At 33.2% G+C, this 17,800-nt stretch overlaps 1 protein-coding gene across 2 annotated transcripts in view; it reads left to right on the top strand.

Moving 5' to 3' along the window:
• rassf5 (Ras association domain family member 5) overlaps positions 1-15,212 on the top strand; it is a 74,814-nt gene extending 59,602 nt beyond the window's left edge. For both annotated transcript variants that reach the window (XM_087273631.1, XM_087273633.1), the window contains 4 exons: positions 10,331-10,441; positions 10,523-10,805; positions 10,889-11,004; positions 12,926-15,212. In XM_087273631.1, coding sequence (XP_087129757.1) covers positions 10,331-10,441; positions 10,523-10,805; positions 10,889-11,004; positions 12,926-13,078 — 663 coding nt within the window. In that variant the 3' untranslated portion in view covers positions 13,079-15,212. The remainder of the gene's footprint in view (positions 1-10,330; positions 10,442-10,522; positions 10,806-10,888; positions 11,005-12,925) is intronic.
• Positions 15,213-17,800: the final 2,588 nt, after the last annotated feature.

Here is a 17,800-nt window from a genome sequence, read left to right as displayed (position 1 = left end):
CCTCATAGAAATGCCAACTGAGCCGAGGTTCGAACCAGCAACCTTCTTGCTGTGAGGCGACAGACTACCTACTGCGCCACTGCCTCACCCATTTTTTTAATAACATAATGAGCATATATAGTATCTACATGCAGAACTAGGCTCTAAATGTGCTACCAAAATACTATTTTACCAGACATTTATTGTTGTAATGAAATATAGGATTTATTTATATATAAATGTCTATAAAGCTGAAGTATGAGAATATTTTATGTAATTTTGGTGACTCTCTTTATTTATTGGTATGGAAACTGACAATATTTTCTGCCAGTAGAGACACAGAAATTAAAAAAATTATTTGTTTTGGCTGTTTACAAGTTTTTCCGTTGCATTTTGAAAACTGTTTTGACAGATGACAACATTGCTAAACAATCCTCAGTTGCACATATTGCACATAAGCAATTGAACAAACAAAAACGCATTAATATTGTTCAGATTTAGTTGAAAATAATAAGAAATCTTTTGAATGTTATGTCCAACATAGGCTCATTCTGAAAATGTAACCTAGATACGCTTTTGGAGAATGTAAATTATGTACTCAGAGCCACATATGGCTGCATTTCATCTTCAAAAACAAACACTACGGAGTGGTATGGCACTGTTTCTTTTCTCACATTTCAGATGACCGCTTACCTTACTAGTTTGTCCGGTAGCTCAAAATATACGTCAGCTGACTTGGGGCACAGAGCAGAAAAAAACAAAAGCTACAAAATAAAATAAACAAGTTAATAACAGAGTGAGAAATGTGGTAAATCTGAAAATGTGGTAAAAATCGGGGGGCTTTTCTTTTTCTGGATTACTTTTTAAAACACTGCAGTTGCGTTTAGGGAAGGGGGCTGGCGGGTCAGTTGGTGCTTTTTTAATTTTTTGATCTCTCAGTAAAATTATATAGGGTTACATAATCAGAAAGAGCCTGAGTCGGTAATGTCACAATTAAAAAAAGTAAAAAATATAGGCTCCCTATTCTTTATAAAAAGTAAAAGTACATATTTACTGCTCAGTTGCTGTTTTTATAATAAGCATAGTATCAATGCAATACTAGACTCTAAAATAAAGTGCTGCCAAAATAATCATATGTCAGACATCTTTGGTTCACCGCAAGGAGTGTTCTAGAAAAATGAATGTCTGCCACAGTTTGTTTTTCCTGCAGTCACAGGATATCCGGGTCGCGTTTGAAGTCGCCTCTGCTCGCTCGCTGATAAAATCTGACAAAATGTGATTCACAGCTTTCTCACTTCAGGTGATTTACTTTCTCAAACCTGGAGGAAAGAAGAAGTCCTCCGCTTAAGAACATTATCACATGCATTCTATTTTAAAACAGGCATTTTTATAAACGCCTAAACCACAAAGTGGAGTTTTTTTTCAGGCAAACTACTCTAATTAGGGTTTTTCCTCTCTTTTTTTTTGAATGTGCGTCTCTCTCTGAATGTCAGCAGATACAGTGAGCAGAGTTAATCGACAGGAGAGATCCACACTTCAGCTTCCCACTATACACACACACACACACACACACACAGACACACATGATGTCCTTTATTTCAATTACAACTCCTACGCTCACGAGAGCTCGCTGTCACATACTCTACACACTTTTTCCAGCAGAAATCACTTATACTCTCCTCTCCACTCAGAGTGTTACAGTGAGGATTCTTCCCTCTTTCATGAAAACGACATTTATATACTCGGAATGGAAAGGTGATGATGGGAGATGGAGTTTGGATTGCTCTCGAATGTCATGCAGGCTGTTTGCACTTTTTATTTATGATTATACCTGGTGTATTAATTCATTTCTTTTGTCCACTTTGTCCAGATTTCTTTTAAAGGACACTCTGTGGGTGGTGTATACATGGGCTTTTTTTATCTGTTATTTCAATCTAATAAATCTAATATAATCTGCCCAGACCTGAACACAGGATTGTATTTGAAAAAAATATAATTTTAAATAAATTTCAGAAGGAAAAGTCTACATTTTTCCTGTCAAAGCACTTTAGTAACATGTCCAATGCTTAAGAATGAGGTTGGTATGCAGAATATGGTTGGTGTTATTTGCTTTTAATTAAGATAATGGCCCCAAGTCAATATTTTCAGAACTGATAAAATTTTAAAAGAACCCCAAATAGATGTTAGATGATACTGAAGATTTTTTTAATTCACAGTTGTTTTTTATTTTAGCAGTATTTTGAAACTTTAAAAAAGTATGTGTAAATATAAAAATTTAAGTAAACATAAAACATGACAATTTACATAAACTCACAATGACACCAAATGGAATAATTTAACACTTTTTTTGTCAAATAATTTTTATTGAAGACAGTTAGTTAGATAGTTAGATAGTTCTCTGTTTGCATATTTTGTCCACATATATAGGCAAAGTAAATAAAAAATCATAATAAAAAAAAAACAAGCAAACTTGTTTCACAGACCTGTTTGTACCACAGAGTATGATGACAGCATATTAGAACATCACAGAAACTAAGCATTATTATGATAGGGTTTTTTCAAGGTAACAGATAAAAGGATGCCAAGTTTTGTCAAATTATTCAAGTTTTCTTTCAAAACTTTTTATTTTTCAAATAGTATCTAATTCGCTTCAAATGTAACATAGAGGCAACTTCTCCAAGCCACAGTTTACATGTAGGATCATTCCCCCTTTCCCCCAAAAACAGCAGCAGTAGCTTCTTGGCAGTAGTTAAACAGTATGAGAGCAATTTATGTTGTCAATTTAACAATTATTAAAGTAACAAAAATTATAACAGCTAAGTAAACTTTATATTCCATATGTTATACAAACCAGATTTAAATTTCAGCAGTTCCTTTGTAGGAAAACTACAAAATTTGTCTTTTAAAAAAATACTTAGCATTAAATGGTGCAGTAGGTAGTGCTGTCGCCTCACAGCAAGAAGGTCGCTGGGTTGCTGGTTCGAACTTCGGCTCATTTGGCGTTTCTGTGTGGAGTTTGCATGTTCTCCCTGCCTTCGTGTGGGTTTCCTCTGGGTGCTCCGGTTTCCCCCTCAGTCCAAAGACATGTGGTACAGGTGAATTGGGTAGGCTAAATTGTGCGTAGTGTGTGTTTGTGTGTGTGTGCGTGTGTGTGTGTGTGTGGATGTTTCCCAGATTTGGGTTGCAGCTGGAAGGGCATCCGCTGCACAAAAACTTGCTGAATAAGTTGGCGGTTCATTCCGCTGTGGCGACCCCGGATTAATAAAGGGGCTAAGCCGACAAGAGAATGAATGAAAGAATGAGATGTTTTAGGCATGAGCCGGTATAAGATTATGATGTCATGATAACTTTGAATAAAAATTTCATGATTTCAATGAATTTTGATTACTGCTCTAAAATATGTTCTTTTTAAATGTCTGGGTAAAATAAAACAACTTTCCCCCCCATTGAACACAATATATTTTATTTTAAGAAACATTTGAAATATTCTGGAGCAGTAAACATGCCAGGCTAAATAATACAATTCAATCATTGATTTCTGCAATCTTCATTAGTTTAAAAAATACAGATTTCTTTACAACTTGAAGAGGCATCTTTATATTTAGTATATTATTATAATGTAATCCACTGAACTGTTCAGATCTATAGTTTTTTAGATGTTTCCTGACTCTGACCAGTAGATTTTGATGTAGAGAGTTACAGTTGCCCTAAAAAAAACTAAATAAAAGAGTCATAGCAAAAAACACAAAACAAAACGTACATATACTGTAGAAATGGCAGTATATCAGCAAATACCAGAAAGCTTTTGCGGTTTTAAAACCTTGACTTTTCCAAACCACAGTAAACCTTGAAACCGGTTATCATCCCATGCCTAGATTGTTTAGTATTTTTCACTATAAATATTAAATTTTGCTTCCCAGAAACTGGGTGAAAGGGCATCTGCTGTGTAAAACATGTGCCGGTACAGTTGGCAGTTCATTCCGCTGTGGTGTCCTCTAATAAATCAGAGACTAAGCTGAAGAAAAACGAATGAATGAATGAATATTACATTTTGACAAATTATTTATAAGCCTGATATCATACTTTCTAAGTCACAGTCTATCATGCAATAGTCATGTGTCTGTGCTTTTTCACGTAAATTATGATTGATAAAAATGTGTTGTTTTATACAGTAGCAGATATGCATTATTCCCTTCACACCTGCACTAGTCGTCCACTTGAGATCTAGACATAGACTAAAACACATGTTAATGCAAGGTGTAAACAGGGCTGTGAATGCTTGTACACTTAAACACACTCAATATACATGAATGAGAGCATCAGAAGAGCAGTGAACATTCAAACCGCTCTCCATTGTTTCTCCCCATTGTTCCAAAAGGCCACTTTCTCTGCTTTGGATTTGAGGAAAGGGAGGGTGAAAGATAAATTTAGCAGTCCACAGTCCTCTAGTCACAAATACAGGAATTCCTGAGAGATTTTTGCAGTGTGCACCAAGGGATTGAAGTTAGTGGGAGAGGAATGAGGATGCCACAGAAATCCACTTTGTGTCTTGTCAACACTGACAGTCAGATCTCAAGATACACTCTAAAAGATTTGTTGTAATATACTAATACTAATAAAAATATAACATTTGACCTCAAAAGAAACACAGATGTAGGATTTATTTTATATGTATATATATATATATATATATATATATATATATATATATATATATATATATATATATATATATATATATATATATATATATATATATATATATAAAATAAATCCTACATCTCAATCCATACATTTCATATATACTGTAAACATACATAATATTAATTATAGTATTATTATTATTATTCAATTTGTTCCAGAATTGCAGATTCCATTTATTTTCCTTGAACTGAAATGATATAACAAATGTATAATGTACAGTAAACTGAATCCATTATTAATGTAAAGTAATGCAAAATAATTTAAAAGTGATAAGGAACATAGTACAAATAATGAATCTACTAATGGTGTATCTAAAACATTCTGCACAGATTATTTAGAGAAGAAGAATTACTTGCCTCAATGCCTTTCAGGGTTTCCGCCGAACAAAGTGACATCACTTGGAGAAAGTAACTATCAGTCAGTGCTTTAAATATTGTTCTATGTTATGTTCCTTTTTTTAACCAATGTAACTGAAATTATTAGTAATACAGAATATAATTGAAGAAATAATAAAAAATAAAAGATCATGAAAATGTCTATGAAACTTAGATTGGTAACTTTGGACTTTATTTAACTCTAATAACACAAAAAAAGAATAAAATTTTGACTTAATTTATGATTTAGGAGGTGGAGAAAGACAAAAATAGTGGGAGTCTTTAAATGAATATTTTTAAAGACATAATGTTGCTAAGTACACATACAAACATTATTTTTGACTGATTATTTAATATTATTTGTGCTATTATGCAAATCTGTTTCATTTAAAGTTTTTTTTTTTAAATCATAGGTTTATGAAGAAGATGCAAAATGTACCTGCAATTCTAGAATCACCCAGAAACTAAATATGCCTAAAGCTGGTGAATGACAGTTTTTAAATGTAAATATGTTTATTTATTTTTTTGGTTTGACTAAAAAGACCACCAGAGATATTACAGTACACACTTTTTTACATTTAGGCTGTGTTCACATGACAGCAGTGACCTGAAAACAGAAGTTTTTCCATTACATTAAAAATGGTTTTTGTTTTTGACAAATGTCAAACTATGTGTCTGCATGTGTTATGCATGACAGACCAGTATGTAGTCAAACTGACATTGCAATTGAACTGCATTGAAAGTTTTTGTTGAAAATGTTGCTTAAAAATTTAAATGTAAAGTCACAATTAAAGAAATTGAATAATTATAATAAGGTCAAATACCTATTATTTACAGTTTTATTTTTTATTTTATTATTATTTTTATTTTTGTTTTTTGCATTGAGCTATCACACAGATGTGTTTGTGGGTTGCACATTGACAACTGCAGATTGTCTTTAGTCTACATGTATAGAGAGATTTGAAGAAGTAAGTGAGATGTAAAATGCAGGAGTGTTTATTACACAGGCCATGAGATCTTTCTGAATGCTTTCTAAAGACCTTTTTTTTTTTGAGAAAGAATCCTTTTTAGTATAAGAATGTCAAACCATGCTTTCATTCATTCATTCGTTCATTCATTTTTTTGGAGAACATGCAAACTCCACATAGAAATGCCAGCTAAACCAGCCGAGGTTCAAACCAGCAACCTTCTTGCTGTGAGGTGACAGTGCTAGCCACTGAGCCACCATTTTAAATGTTTTAAATGTTCATAATATATTATCCCTTAGGTAATTTAGCTTAAAATATAATTATAATACTGCCTTGATTGTAAGCATTTTTAATTTTTTTCAATATTATTATTTTTTTAATCTATTCTTACTGTCTGTTAAAAAAATGTTTAAATATATTTGCAAAATCCTTACAACACTAATAATTATTTTGTATGATAAACATAACCTGAACCCTTGTTGTTACTTTTACTTTATTGGGTATTTTGTAAAATGTAACATTGCTATGTAGGTACTTTCATTTAATTAATTTCTAGTGGCACTTTTAACTTCACTGCCAACCATAACCCAACTCTTTCCACAAAACCTAATTAATTATCTAGTTCATCCTAAGCCTGACTACACTGTATAAACATGCAGTATTCGTTTTTTACCAGTTTAAGAGCATTGAATAAAAAAAGAAAAGGTAATTTCACAGTAAATCCATAATCCTGCCAAGTATTTATGTACATTTTCCACTAAAAAGGAATGTAGTTGCAGTTCATTAATTATCTTGCATGCCATCCATTACCTAATATATCCCATTTAATATACCTTCCAGTGCTGTCTAAATGAAAATCTGACATTTAAAGCAGTTTTACACCTCAGTGAGGATTTTGTCGCTTCATTTGTTGCATTTCCATTTTTTGGTGTCATCAAATACCACAAGACGCAACAGCAGAAGTGCAGCAGAATTGCACATTTCCTGTCTGCAGCCTCCATCTTTCAAAACAAGCCTTCTTTTCTTGCTTCTGTCTCATTTGAGCAGATTTCGGAGCTTTCCGCCCATTAAACTTATCCTTGCCAGGCAGTTGTAGTTTGTGGGTCGGGCAGAAATTAATTTGTTTGCTAAACGCCCTGATAAATTCTTCTTCCGCTCTGCTCGGGCTTAATGTTTGTGTCTCTTTCTGCTCAATGAGACATAGAGCTGCCATGCCGGAGCCCCGGGGATCTCAATGAATAAATGATCGAGCTTTTTTCATTCTTATTCTTTCGTCCCAGAAAGAGAAGGGAGAAACTCATTTTGCGTGTATTACGGGGGATGCAGCTAGTAGCTAAAAATACCTCGGACTGAATCTTTGTTGCTAAGGCTTGCTCAGCAACTGCACTGGATGTCAAACCCTCTAGAAAACCCCCTTCGTGAGCACGCTTTGCTTTCTGTCACTGGAAACGATGGAGTATTTGCCATCATGTGCCCTGTCATCATTCTTTCTGCTTTATTTCTGTCTTTTTTTTCTAAGAAGGTCTGAGCTATCGAGGGCCAGTGGTATTGAGATAATATTTGAAGAAATGAGTTTTATTATTGCATGAATGTGATCAAAATGCTGTTCAAATTTAATATTGTAATAAATTCCCTGATTCAAAGCTGATTTTTCAGGCATTTTCTCAGTCACATAATCCCTTTGCATTTATGTGTTTATGTGCCTGTTGGTCAAAGATGGAAAAGATTCTTTTCAAGCATCAATAATTTATGTACAAAAATATTGTCAGGCATATTTAAGCCCAGAATACAAATCCACTGACATTTTAAATCTTTATACTTTACCCCTAGCTTTTTAACCACTAGACTTTCCCAATTTGTCAGCTATACGATCTTAAAATATAATCAAATGTAGTATATGGTATTATTTGATTATTAAGTACGTGTCAGAAATAGGTATGCTGTTTTATTTTTGAATAAATATATGTGTTAGGTTAAAATACAATAGAATGTTTTCCACCCAACTGTATTTTTACCAGATAAGAAATCTGAAACATTAAAGTAGATCATTTGTTTGCATTTAATGTGCTTTCTCTATTTATAATATCATTTTTGTAAAACTTATTTCATGCATAAATCAAAATGTGACATATTGTGACATCCATGATATAAATTAATCACAATATTTCACATAATTGCAGTCAATTAAAGTTTTTAAAGTTTTTAAAATTAAAGTCATTGAATCAATTTGTTTTCAAATTATACAAAAAATCACACATCCTTGGGGATTTAATTCATGAGAACATGAAAGCAAAGGTGTTTCTGCCTGTTGTTATTGATAAATCATTATGGACCTGTATGTTCCTCAGAGGCCAAAAATGTCTTTGCATAGACTCATGAATTTGTTTAAAGACGTCTCAAGAGACATTAAAACTGTTACTGTCATCCTCTAAACACACACACACACACACACACACACACACACACACACACACATACACACACACACACACACACACACACACACACACACACACACACACACATACACACACATACACACACACACACACACACACACACACACACACACACACACACACACACACACACAGATTGATATCAGTAGTAGCACTGAATGAGATTGCCCCCCTGGAGTTAATCAATAAAAGTATACAAATATCATTCAGATGTAAGTAGAAAAGTCTGTTACATCTCTGGCCACAGGATTTTACTAGTCTCTTACTGACTGCACATCACTAGTCTCTTACACTTCTCAAATGATTTTGGTTCCCTTTTTTTCCACAATCATTTCTTAGCTTAGCCTAACTTTGTCACCAAGATTTTTAATCAGGTTTAGATCGGGAATCTGGGCTGCCATTTCATTATTTCAAAGTTTTCATCTTCAAAGAACCACTTTACCCATTTTTGCTGTGTGTCGGGGCTTATTGTCCTGCATAAAAATTGCTGGCAAATTTGTTTGACACACTTAGTATGTTTACATGGATACCAATAATATGATTTTAATATGATTAAGACAATACTCTGATTAAGAGTCCACTATGTAAACAGCAATTTTTAATTCATTTAATCTAATTATATTCATAATCGAACTAAACAGAAACCGAATTAAGAAATGTGGATAATGCCAATTTAAGTCTCATTATTAAAGTGCAGTACAGACTTGTAAACACCGCAATCAAACTATTACAGTCATGTAGGATTTTCACCGCATTTTGTGACAGGATAGTCACACACGGTTGTTTGGCACTATTCTCTGCACCTACCGAGTCAGTGAAGGACCACAGACACCTGCATCGCGAAATGCAGAGGTTTTTTTTTTCTCCATACGGCATGCGGTATCAAATTCCATTAAAACTACACTCTTCCAGCTGTTCATACTCGCATCCACAATCTCGTTTGTCATGGGGGACATGAATGAAATGTTCCTGAATGAAAGTGAAAGTGCCAAACTGCAATTAAAGTCAACAAATTACAAATGAAACACTTGAAATTACATGAAACTCAGAAGGAAACACACAATGCATTAATCAAATTATGTGCTGTAACATGTAAAACAGGATCATAAAAGGAACATTCAAAAAGCATCTCATGTAAACGCCTTAATCATATTATAGTCTTATTCAGATTATTGAGTAATAATTCGATTACTGATGTCCATGTAAATGTAGTCACTGTATGTGTAGACAGATACATGTGCTGTTCCACCTGCATTTTCCATTATGAGGAAATATATTCGAAATGAAAATGTTAATTTAGTCAACATTTAGCAGTACATCAGCATATATATGACAGACTAAAAGTATTATTTCATTAGACAATTAAGTCTTTAGAGTATTGTGTGGAAAATCACTCATCATCCCAGGTGTTTCTCAGAATAAATCCAGCAGCTTGTAGTTTATCTGTAATGTAAGAGCCATACATCATAAAATGGCATCTTGTGAAGGCAGATAACAGCGTATCTTGTATAAGTGTTTCTAATCTCAGCAGTTGTCATCTGTACCATCCTCCTCTTGTCTGAGTGACATTCTGCTCTATTCATTGGTTTTGCGTATTGTTTTTAGCCTGCTCCATTTTCATGAAAAAATTGTGTTAATGTTTAAAGTTGGGATTTGTGCATATATTTTCATTTTATGTATATAATTGAATTCAGGTATTTATTATACATTCATTATTGCCACAAAATACTATAACAAATGTTAGTAGACTATTATATAAAGTGCATATCATCAATAGCAATGCAATGTGTCAGGGCATGTGTATTATCAGTTTCTTTAACCGTTTTTTTTTTTATCTTGGTTTCAGAATGTCACAAAAGAGGAAGAGGAAGACAAGCCTATATCTCTCACAGAAGAAGAGATTAAAGCAAAAATAGACGACTACAACTCCAAAGTGACGGAGAATGGGATGAAATTAGTGAGTATATTTGCCAACAAAGCATCAAAGTGTTGTAATTTGAGAACTTTTCTGACTCAAGTGGCTTTTGTGATCCTCCAGAGCCCAGACGGCACATACACTGGTTTCATCAAGGTTCATTTGAAGTTGCGCAGGCCCGTGACTGTACTTTCTGTGGACGGGAAGTTACCAGGTCCGTGTTCCTCATCTGATGGTTCGGATAACCGCACGTCCTTCTACCTGCCCTCCGATGCCGTCAAACAGCTCCACATCAGCAGCACCACCACGGTCAGAGAGGTCATTCAGGGCCTGCTGAAGAAGTTCATGGTACAGGACAATCCACGCAAGTTTGCCCTCTGTCGCCTGACCCGCTGGGACAGCCAAGGTGAGTGCTCGGATGAAGACGAAACACACTTTCGTTTCATTTAGCATATGTGGTAATAATGTGTTGTTTGCTGGTTTTGTCAGATCTTTTCCAGAAGTTGCCCTTATCAGACTGCCCGCTCTACTTGAGACTGTTAGCCGGTCCAGATCTAGACAATCTGAGTTTTGTACTCAAGGAAAATGAGACTGGAGAGGTGGAGGTGAGCTTTTCTGTTCTGTCTAAATATAGACACTTTAATAAACGTTAGTAATGCATAATGTTATTATGAAACAATCTTTGTAATGTGTATTTTAAAGAGTGAGAACTGATAATTCCACTGTTTATGTTTGTTCTTTTGTCAGTGACCTGATTCTTCCTTTGCCACTTAAACACTACAGAAATATATTTAAACCTTTTCATGCATTGAATGATGATGCTATCATTGTAAAAAACAAATATGTAAATACATTGCTATAAAAGACACAAACGTGTGTGTGCAATAAGTGATCAGTTACACATTTTGTTTAGTTGACTAAAAAAGCAATAAGTTGACTTGAGAAAATCCTTGATACTCTTTGAAAAAATATGAGTAAACCCATTGTGTCTATGTATATATATGTATTTTAAAAACAATTATATGTGTTTATTGTTATTGTTAGACAGGTAAACAAAAAAATAAATCTTCTTTTATCTCACACCTATTTTGATCCGTTGTTGTCACTAGAATTTTACAGACCAAAATAAATAAATAAATATCTACATAAATAAACACATAAATATATAAAACATTTACAAAGCTAAATAAATAAATAAATAAATAAATAAATAAATACAGTTAAAGTCAGAATTATTAGCCCTCATTTGAATTTTTTCTTTTTTAAATGTTTTCCAAATTATGTTTAATAGAGCAAGGAAATTGTTTTGTCTTCTGGAGAAAGTCTTATTTGTTTTATTTAGGCTAGATTAAAAGCAGTTTTTATATTTTAAACACCATTTTAAAGTCAAATTTATTAGCCCCTTTAAGTATACATATAGTTTGTCTCTATCCGTCCGTCCGTCCGTCCGTCCGTCCGTCTTTCTGTTTATCTATATATTACAAAGCAAAATAAATAAATAAATATCTACATAAATAAACACATAAATATATAAAACATTTACAAAGCTAAATAAATAAATAAATAAATAAATAAATAAATAAATAAATAAATAAATAAATAAATACAGTTAAAGTCAGAATTATTAGCCCTCATTTGAATTTTTTCTTTTTTAAATGTTTTCCAAATTATGTATAATAGAGCAAGGAAATTGTTTTGTCTTCTGGAGAAAGTCTTATTTGTTTTATTTAGGCTAGATTAAAAGCAGTTTTTATATTTTAAACACCATTTTAAGGTCAAATTTATTAGCCCCTTTAAGTATACATATAGTTTGTCTCTATCCGTCCGTCCGTCCATCCGTCCGTCTGTCTTTCTGTTTATCTATATATTACAAAGCAAAATAAATAAATAAATATCTACATAAATAAACACATAAATATATAAAACATTTACAAAGCTAAATAAATAAATAAATAAATAAATAAATACAGTTAAAGTCAGAATTATTAGCCCTCATTTGAATTTTTTCTTTTTTAAATGTTTTCCAAATTATGTATAATAGAGCAAGGAAATTGTTTTGTCTTCTGGAGAAAGTCTTATTTGTTTTATTTAGGCTAGATTAAAAGCAGTTTTTATATTTTAAACACCATTTTAAGGTCAAATTTATTAGCCCCTTTAAGTATACATATAGTTTGTCTCTATCCGTCCGTCCATCCGTCCGTCTGTCTTTCTGTTTATCTATATATTACAAAGCAAAATAAATAAATAAATAAATAAATAAACATGTAAATATACAAATATTATTTTAATGTTGTTTATTTAATCTGCTTAATTTTTCTATTGACATTTTTTAATGATTCGCGTATATAATTATATTCTGATTTCTAATATTAGTTTATTATGATCATTATTATATACATTAGCTTATTACATATAAATTCTACAAAAAATAATGAATAGCTTCTATTAAATATAAATCGGTTAGCAAAGCACAAACTTCATTTTTTTCCCTACATGCAGCTTCACTAATGTTAAATGTGTTTTCAGTGGCACGCGTTCTCAGTACCGGAGCTGCAGAACTTCCTGATCATCCTGGAGAAGGAGGAGAAGGAACGCATGCGGCAGGTGGAGCAGCGCTACTCCACTTACAGAGAGAAACTCCTACAGGCTCTGGGTGAGGTGGAGAGCAAACCAGGCTAATGGAGGACAACCAAACTGAGCCAACAGACGCCCAGCAGACCAACTCACAACACCTCCACTCAGGACTTATTCCAGCACGACTCAGTGACCTTTAACCCTCAAAGACGGGGGAAGCGATGGAGACGTGAACAAGACTAAGAAGAGGAGGTTGGAGCTAAAGAAGAATTCCTTCTCTCCTGGAAAACATGGCACACTGTTGAAAGCCCAGACGTTTGTTTCTGGTAGTCAAGCTTTTTGATATTCCATTGGGTTTCTTTAGTTGTTTTTACATTCAATTCCGTCCATTTGTGTTTTCTTTTTATTATATGCTGCTGCTATTGCTGCTACTGCAAGTGTTACTTAAAGCATGACTTTCCCTAGGGTCTCTCAGCTTGTGTCTATACTGCATGTCCTCTATCAGGGAATATCTGAATGAAAGAGCGCTGGGAAAATAAAAAACAGCACTTCCGATCCAGAAAGGAAGTGGACAGACTTACTGTATAGAAAATATGACCCCTGTGAGATATCGGAGGACAAATAACCTTATCCAAATATCAAATTACAAACTTTATAACTGATTATTAGAACATGCTACTCTACAAACAAAAAGGATTATTCTATTTGTACTGGAGGTTGTCTTAATATAGCTATAAATGTACTCTATTGCTGATAATGTTTCACCAGACTGTTCAATATTTCACCCCACAAAGGATCAAAATAGTTTCCATCATGCTATTCCGGCCTTTATTTGGCCAGATTTTACACATAAACTCAGAATTGTATGATATATCTCACAGTCTTTCTGATATAATATTTTTTTTTAATAAGATATCGTTTTCCCCACCTTTTTACATCAGAATTATGAATGAATTTATGGAGATTCTGAATTAATTTCTTGTCATTTTGAGTTTATATATTGACATTTCAGTCTTCTTTCAGAATTTCTTCTTTTATTGTTAAAATTGAAAGTTTATAGGCTTTATATCTCTAGTTTAACTCAAAATTGTGAGATTTGAACTCAAAATGATCTGAGATTCACTCAGAATTACTTGATGTGAACATAAAATTGTGAAAAACAACCCAGAATTTTAACTTTTCTCACAATTCAGTTTAAATCATCAAAATGGTGGAAATCTCAAAAAAGAAGGCCCAACATCCGTTTACCATATCTACCCAGCAAACAATTCTGTGTCTAATAGACATCTAAATGTAGACAGCTTTGCTACAACAAGGATAAACTTGGGCTTTCAGTAAAAATCGATATAGATATTATAGACATATAGATAATAGACATCTAAGAATAACCCAAAACTAGACTAGTTGTCAAATATACAGACTTTGTGTATTTATTCATTTATGTGTATTTGATGACTTGTCTAGTTTTGGCCTATTCTTAGACGTCTATTAGATATTCACAGACAGCCCAAACTTAGCCTTGTTTTAGAAAAGATGACTATGTTTAGACATCTATTAGACATCTTTTAAAAACAAAAAGTGCTTGCTGGGTATAAAGGGCTTATTTAAAATGGCTAAAGCCCTCATGGACACAGCTACTCTTTAAAAAAAAAAGCCCCATCTGACATTCAGGTGTCCCATGAAAACTTGTGTAAACCCTCGGCATTGAGCGATCAGCTCAGTCTCTCAGGCGGATCTCTGCTTTTTGAGGATTGTGGTTGTGTTTATCCGGTGAGCTTTTCTCAGTCGCTTCAGCTTTTATCATGTAATACACAAGGTCATGTCTGATTAGGATGAGCTCAGCTGAAACAAACCTTGAGGATTTCAGTCTGTGTTACACCAAAGGAAAACAGAAAGTTCTCTATATTATGATTATGACTTAAAGCTTTTACAAGGCAGTGCAGAGATTATCATACAGAAGCTTGTTTTTTTACAAAGTAAAAAACTAAAAATTGTGAATTTGTAAATTGTTAACTTCTCAGAATTGCAGAATTGACCCGTATCCATCGAAGCGTTATTGTGCAGCTGAAAATGCCAGAGCTCTTCTAACAACGCTTTATTTATTTTGGAGGGTTGTTTTCTGACACAAAGTAAAAAGTAAAAAAAAAAAAAAAAAAAAGGTGAATCTGTAAATAGTTTCTATCTGAACTTCTCAGATGGTGAACTTCATTTCGCTGTGGCGACCTCTGATTAATAAAGGGACTAAGCCGAAAAGAAAATAAATGAATAAATGAACTTCTCAGAATTGCAGATTTTTATGAGCTACAATGACACGTATCCCTTAAAGAGTTATTGTGCAGCTGAAAATGCCAGAGCTCTTCCAAAAACGCTCAGCTGTAATAGCTATTTCAACTCTGAGCATTTCACAAATGCGGCTTTTCCATTGACAACAACTGAAAAGTTACGCTCAACTTGGAAAAAACAGCTTTGGTGGACTGAGCGCCCCACTGAAAAAAAAGTCTGCAAATTGTTGTAAACAGTTTTTATGTGTTCAAATTAAACAAAAAATTAAATTCAGTAATGTTCTACTTAATTTATTTGTTTCAATCCAGCTCAAATAAATAGTTTACAGTTTTCTTTTCTTTTTTTTCAGTGTAACTGCTTGTTTCCGCTTTGGGGGAATCAAAAGTAAAATTGTAATTGCAACTTTTTAATCACACTATTGTCTGAATTTCTAGCACTTTCTTGCAATTGTAAACTGCAGAATGCAAATTTGCATCTTACAGTACAAGATTTCAGGACAACTTGTGATTCAAACTCAATTTCCTCACAATTGTGAGATATAAACTCAAAACTTCAGGGTATAAACTCAGTGAGATATAAACTCAGAACTGCAAAATCTAAACTCAAAATTGCAAATAAAAAACTCAGACTTGTGAAATGTGCCTAGAATTCTGACATTTTGGAATTGTGAGGGAAAAGTTGCAATTACCTTTATTTATATAAACATATAACTTGTGGTGGAAATGGGCTTTCATATCTCCATGCCAATATAGACTGGGGATTTGCACACCAACACAGGCCACTGAGTGGTCCCTTTTTTTTCATATCCATAATATGCATTCAAAGGGATTTTTGTATGTGCATTCTTCTGTTCAGCTCTGAGGTGCATGTGAACTGAATGTGTCTGTGACACAGAGGGAATTCAATTACATACAAAGATCATTAATAAGCACTGAAGTGTTGTTCCACAGTAATCTGGAATAACTGTGAAAACTCAGCTTGATGTTTTAGGCACTGATGAATCATTTCTCATCTCTCTTTCAAACACATTTAAGGCAAGACACTACAGGTGAATCCTGTTATTGTTGTTGATGATGTTTTTTGGGTTATTTGGCCTTTCATAGAGTATTTTATTATGAGTAATGTACAGAAAACACACAAAATGCACCTTTGTGTTTTTTTCTCGCACTTTATCAATTGTGTTTGTAGATTTAAATGATATATATATTGCAGCTAAAGGTTTCTCCAAATTAGTCTTTTATGAATCTCCATTTCAGCAGCACTTACACCAAAATTCAGAAATTCAAACAGTTTTATTGATATTTTTGAGGGTTTTTACAGTGGGATTTGTTCATGCTAATTGTGTCTGTTCAAATAAAAACTGTTATTCTGCAAATAAAGATTTTTTTTTGTCTCTTCACAGTATTTCATGAATTACAGAGTGATAAAAGGTGATGATATATATATATATATATATATATATATATATATATATATATATATATATATATATATATATATATATATATATATATATATATATATATATAATTTAATGAAATAATGTCTCGTTTGTATATTTAAACATAAATCCTCTTGTTCAAAATTATGTAATACAAAAAAAGTAGACTATTCTTAAAGTAATCAATCCGTTACCTTTTTTGTTTGTCTCTATTGTCCTGCAGTGTCTTGCCTTAAGTCCCGATCCATAAAACAATTTTACAGAATTTCAATAAAACAGCAAGCAGTTTCTGGAACATGTATGTTTGTAGATATGGCACTTTAGAGTCCTGAATCTCCATATGGATCAGTCTGCCTGTTTAGCTCTCAAACGGGCAGACATTCACTCTTCAGCGAGCGGCAGGGGCCTCGTATGTTCTATTCCTGCTGCCAGTGCCTTTAGTCTCCGTGTAGCTTCTTTTGACTGTGTACTGTACATATATATGCTCTATATGTCTGGCCCTATAAACACACACGTTCAGTGGCAGTAGCCTGGTGCTTTCAATGTCAGAGCCATTGAGTCTGTGTGGGACTTTTTTGGGACTAGTGTTTAAAATGATGAAGTGTGTGTGTGCGCGCGTTTGTTTAATTTATTTTTTTTGGTTCAATTTAAAGTGTGAAAACTTGAATATGTGGACAAATCAGTACTATCAGGCAATCTTTTTTTTCAGAGTATCAAATGTTTAAAATGTCTATAAAGCTGTAAATATGAAGAATGAAATAAAGGGTTATCCTTTCGTGATGATGATGATGAGTGGTTTTATTTATTGTGATGAGTGAGGCAGCTAACTTGGACTGTTAATCATTTTGGTTAACATTACAGGCCCGTAGCCTGCCTGGTAAAAGACGGGGTTCTTTTTGCTCAAAAAGTGGATCCTTTTGCAGTCATACGCCTCATTTTCTATTCAATTATGAGGTTTAAACACTGCATTTTAGTCACATTTTTAAGCACAACTTTTAGCTGAATTAAATTGTTGTATGGTCATCATTACCACAGTTTTAATGTATTAAAAATATTTCTTAAAGGTTTACAATAAAGAAATATGAAAAGACTTGTTTATATAA

Source organism: Danio rerio, chromosome 11, assembly GCF_052040795.2.
Source record: "Danio rerio strain M-AB ecotype USA chromosome 11, GRCz13ab, whole genome shotgun sequence".
Classification (NCBI taxonomy): domain Eukaryota; kingdom Metazoa; phylum Chordata; class Actinopteri; order Cypriniformes; family Danionidae; genus Danio; species Danio rerio.
The sequence above is the reverse complement of the archived record's forward strand: the minus strand, read 5'-3'. Positions and strand labels throughout refer to the sequence as shown.